Source organism: Gobius niger (genome assembly GCF_951799975.1).
Source record: "Gobius niger genome assembly, chromosome: 21".
Taxonomy (NCBI): Eukaryota; Metazoa; Chordata; class Actinopteri; order Gobiiformes; family Gobiidae; genus Gobius; species Gobius niger.
The window spans coordinates 21,567,306-21,572,030 of NC_136872.1; the positions used below are offsets into that span (position 1 = coordinate 21,567,306).

The window sequence follows — 4,725 nt, forward strand, 5'->3', positions numbered from 1 at the left end:
TCATTTGTATTAGTTCCTTATTTACCCATGAATTCATTTGAGTGAGTGTGGTTTGGAGGAGCTGTATTTTCAGAATGGGAAGCCAAATAAGGCAAATACCAACAAATAGTGTCACTTTATCAATCACCCCCACTATAACTGTAAACATCTATTATGTATATACCTCTTTGCATGCAAACTTAAATACTTTGCTCTATTTTGATTTAGTTATTTACTTTCCCCCCTCTATGAACCACCAGCTTAACGTGATGGAGGGGTTTGAGCACCCGAATGATCCTGGAGCTCTGTTGTCGGGGGCTTCGAGCCCCTGGTAGGGTCTCCCAGGGCAAACAGGTCCTCGGTGACGGGTCAGACAAAGAGCGGTTCAGAAGCTCCTTATGAGAGACCAACAGGCCCGTTTAATCATGAGGCCGTCCTTCTGTGGACCCACCACCTGCAGGAGGAGCCATAAGGGGCTGGTGCAATGTGATTTGGGCAACTCCAACTGCTGCCCCCACGACCTGGAAAGTGGAAGAAAATGGATGGAGGGATGGATGGATAATTTATTTGCCTTCCTTTTTAAAGATTTTTATAGGACACTTTTGTCCTTTTGCATTTACCTTGTTCCCCATTGCACATTTCCTTATTGTTTGTACCTCACTGAGCTGCTTCTCCATTTTGAGTTTAAAAAAGCTTCAAAGACACCAACATTATGGAATTTTTGAACAATTTATTCAGACTATGATTGCAGTGATACTTTACATTTGTTCCATTACATGCTATATAAATAGAAAGGACTCTCCTATTTCATTAGGAGAAACAAGTGTGTTCTTCTCACACTTTTTTACTTGTACTTTTTGATACATAACAAACATTCTTGAGTGCACCACATCGAGCAGAAGAAGTTAATGCGAGTGGAAAAAGCAAAACATTGTGGATGTATTATTACTAAAGTAATTTCAATAATTTGACATATCCTTCTGGGTTTGACTTAGACAGACTCTTGAGACAGATCAGATGGTCAAGTAATTGCTTAGCTTTACTCTTCATAGCCTCAGAGTACTTGGACACCACTCCCCCAGTTGCTCCTCCCAATTCTACCACTCCAGCTCCCACACCTGTTGCTGCACCTGTGGCCAACAATTCAAGACCTAGAACGGCCACAAGGCCAACCCCAACACCAAGAAAAGCACCTATTAGGGTTCCTAATCCCACATCCTTCAAAATCTTCTTCAGTTTTGCAAAGAGAGCTTTGCGGTCTTTCTCACATTTTTTCATCAGTTGCACCTCCAGCAGCAGGTCGTTGGTGTAGCATTTTCCTTCGTTTTCTTCAATAGTTTTGTTGATTGTCTCCTGCAGATGTTCGATCTGGTACTGGTTGTTTCTGTACGGATCCTGGCTGTTGTTCCAGTATTTATTATCGATCACACAACAGCGGCCTCCACATTTCTGCACCAGCTTCTGAAGGGCTTCATTTTCCTCCACCCACTCCTCGATCTTCTTCCCCTTTGGGAGCTGGTCTCCGTGAGTGAACAACACTGTGGTGAAGTTCAGAGCCTCCTCAGAGAAATAATTCATCATTTGCTCCACCACCGCCTCCTCTTGGGAAGTAAACTTCTCCACCTTCAGCGTGAGGAGGAAGGCGTGGGCACCTGGAGCACAGTGTATGATGCACTTCAGCAGCTCCTCTTTCCGCTCAGTGTCCTTTTGTTTGTTGGTGTCAAAGAAACCTGGAGTGTCGACCAGCTGGACGTCTATGCCATTGATGATTTTGTTTTTTGACTTACAAAACTGTGTCTCAGAGTTTGCAGAATGGTCGACTGTGAATGTTTCTTCTTCTTCTTCAAACAGAGTGTTGGCCAGGCTGCTTTTTCCAGATCCAGTTTTACCCAGAACCACAATCCTCATTTCGGGCATGTCTTAAAAGAAACAAAAACATATTTGATAAGCAAACTCTTATGCCATAGGTTCTCAAACTTTTTACATTGAAGCCACACTGCATAACATTTCACCCAATCCATAGACTATATATCACAAGCTCCCATTTTACTACAGCCATTTTAACGTTGAAAAATACTTTAAAAATACCTCTTTACGGGGAGCGGGACATCCAAGTGGAGATGTTACTATTTTTTTTTTTTTTTGTCAAGTTTATCATAAGAGCAACAGTACAATCCAAAATGTTACGCAGTGTGTCCTTAAATTACACCTCATAGAATATTCAGACCATAAACCACAATTAAAAGGGAGCTAAAATAAACTTCTCTAAATTGGATGTAAAGTCTAAGTCTAAACCCAGAAATTTACATCTGTTTTAGTCCTTTAAGCAGAAACGAAATGATCTCAAATGCGAGTTTCAAGTACCATCAGTGGAACACTTACCACAGTTTGAGAACCACTGTCCTTCATGATTTAATTTATTATACACCGAGTACATCAAGGCGACATGTACAGTCTACTACATACAATTATGTTGAAAATAACAACACTTCTATATTATGTGACTGTGACCACATCATGATGCTACTGCTCATTTTACTTACATGATTCATTACTAGAGTAAAGATTAAAGGAGCGACACCAAAACAACAATCGACTTTTTGTGCGTTCATCTTGTAGGACATATCGGTATCAAAATGTTTCTCACAGGACTTACACTAATGAAGATCTACTCATAAAAATAGATAAACGCTATATCTCTATATAAATATCTTTCACTGCTACTTGCTTAAAATACTAAACAAGCAAAAACTGAAAATCAATCAAATCCATGTACTCACTCTCCATGTTGTGCAGATATCTGGACTGTCGAGGCTGTGTCAGGTCTGTGCTCTGGTCACGCTCCCAAAGTTCATCTGCACTGTGCACTTTAACTCCAGCCTTTAACTGAACCAGAGACAAACCTCAATGTGAGTTAAAAGCCACGCCCTGTTGTTATCTTTGCAATCAACAGAAAAATAGTAGCAATCTTCATAGTAAATTACTTATATTGTGAATAAAATATCTCATTATACTAATGAAAATGTTGAAAATACTTTTTTTATGAGGAATGCTGATGACCAGGTGATCAAACCCAAGTCACCCAAAGAGATGGGATCAGTGACTGCACCCAACAAAAGAAATGATTTCAAAGCTCAAAATACAGTAGTTGCTCTTCAAGGACAATGAGGGGATTTTTTTTTCTGAAAGGCAAATCTTTAAGTGTCTATCGTACATTCTTTAACCAGTTTGGTTTAATACTTTGTTAGTGAACAAAATCCAATGACAAACTGTATGCGGTTTTTACCTCTACATAAAGCTCAAAGTTTATATGTTTTTAAAGAGGAGGCCGGAGTCGCTCACTGGATCTCGGTCGTATGTAGTACCAGGTGTTATTTGTCCGCATGGAATTTCTTGAAGATATGACCCTTCATATTGAAAAACACAATCCCATAGCAGTAGCGTGGACAAAAAATTCGACAGCACTGCCCTCAAGTCGTGACGTTATATGTGTTGCTTGGTGCATTTACCAAGTCAACAGTCAAACCATGAACACATTTCTTGTAGTGTGCAGAGCCTATAATGAAACAATAAAATTAACAATAAAATCATGATTTTCAAGACAAGATTTTTAACATTTTAATTGTGGCTGTGATTAATTTATTATGTTTTGTGTGTTGGGGGGGAAGGAGAGACTCTGTGCATTGGATCCTTGACCTCTGCTTGCTTCATAATTATGATGGCTTACACTTTATTGCACTTTACAAGACTTGCTGTATGTATTATGCATTTTGTAATGTAAAGCGTCTCTGAGTCAGTGTCCATAAAAAAGTAGTAGTAGTAGTAGTAGTAGTAGCATTAAAAATGTGGGTCTATACGTGGAGTGTGACATCACGCACAATAATTAGCTACCTCCGGGACCAAACAGCTGAGTTCCATCGATAAACACAGCAAAAAAGGCAACTCTATCTGAATCTCCTGCTGAAATAACCATAGGTAAAAGGCCAATAACTGTTTAACACCTAATTTAAACAATATACCTCACCACCACCAGCAGCTCTGTCTGTCGAGCTACATCAGCATTTACTACAGATCTGTCTCACTTCTCAGACTAAATGAACACATCAAAGAGGAAGCACAAAACCTGCCTCTGTGATTTTTACAGTTTGTCATGTCAACAGATTCTAAGTCAGTGTCTAAACTTCTCAAGACGTTAGCATGCTACTGGTTAGCAACTGTCATCAATCCACTGTCAATGGCTTCACCAGGATAAACACATGTGTGGTTCACATCTATGAACACTGAGGAAATACTACAGTAACAGCTCTGACCTCTGACCTCTGTCACATGTTGTATCCTGTGGTTCAGGGCTTTCTCTTGGAGAGGTCAGGGCCGAGCCGTTGAAGCTAACTGGTAGCATGCTAGCGTCTTGAAAAGCTTGAACACTGACTCACTGGTTTCTTCTCATAAACGTGCGTCTCTGGGGTCGTGTTTTTACTGTTTTCTTCTTGAGCAGTGATTACGAATTCATAAAAATGCCAATGTCAATCAGTTCTCTTTCATTTATATCCTGAGTAGATTATTGTTACATGTTGTAGTACTGCATAATTCTACTTCGGTGTTCAAAATGGCCACTAACAAAAGTCACTTGACTGAAAGGCATGTATTTGTTTCTCTGTTGTTGTCCAAGTACTACCACGTCTAACAAAGCTAGCAAAGCACATGCACCTTGTATTAGGGGAGAATAGTTTTGAAAGATGTTTTCCC

The 4,725-nt window shown here is 39.9% G+C and overlaps 1 protein-coding gene across 1 annotated transcript; it reads right to left on the reverse strand.

The window, feature by feature from the left end:
• Positions 1-927: 927 nt before the first annotated feature.
• On the reverse strand, positions 928-1,896 carry LOC306981031 (GTPase IMAP family member 7-like; the record flags this gene model as incomplete). Its single annotated transcript, XM_079580577.1, has 1 exon — positions 928-1,896. The coding sequence occupies one exon, from the start codon at positions 1,894-1,896 to the stop codon at positions 928-930; it is 969 nt and encodes a 322-aa protein (XP_079436703.1).
• Positions 1,897-4,725: the final 2,829 nt, after the last annotated feature.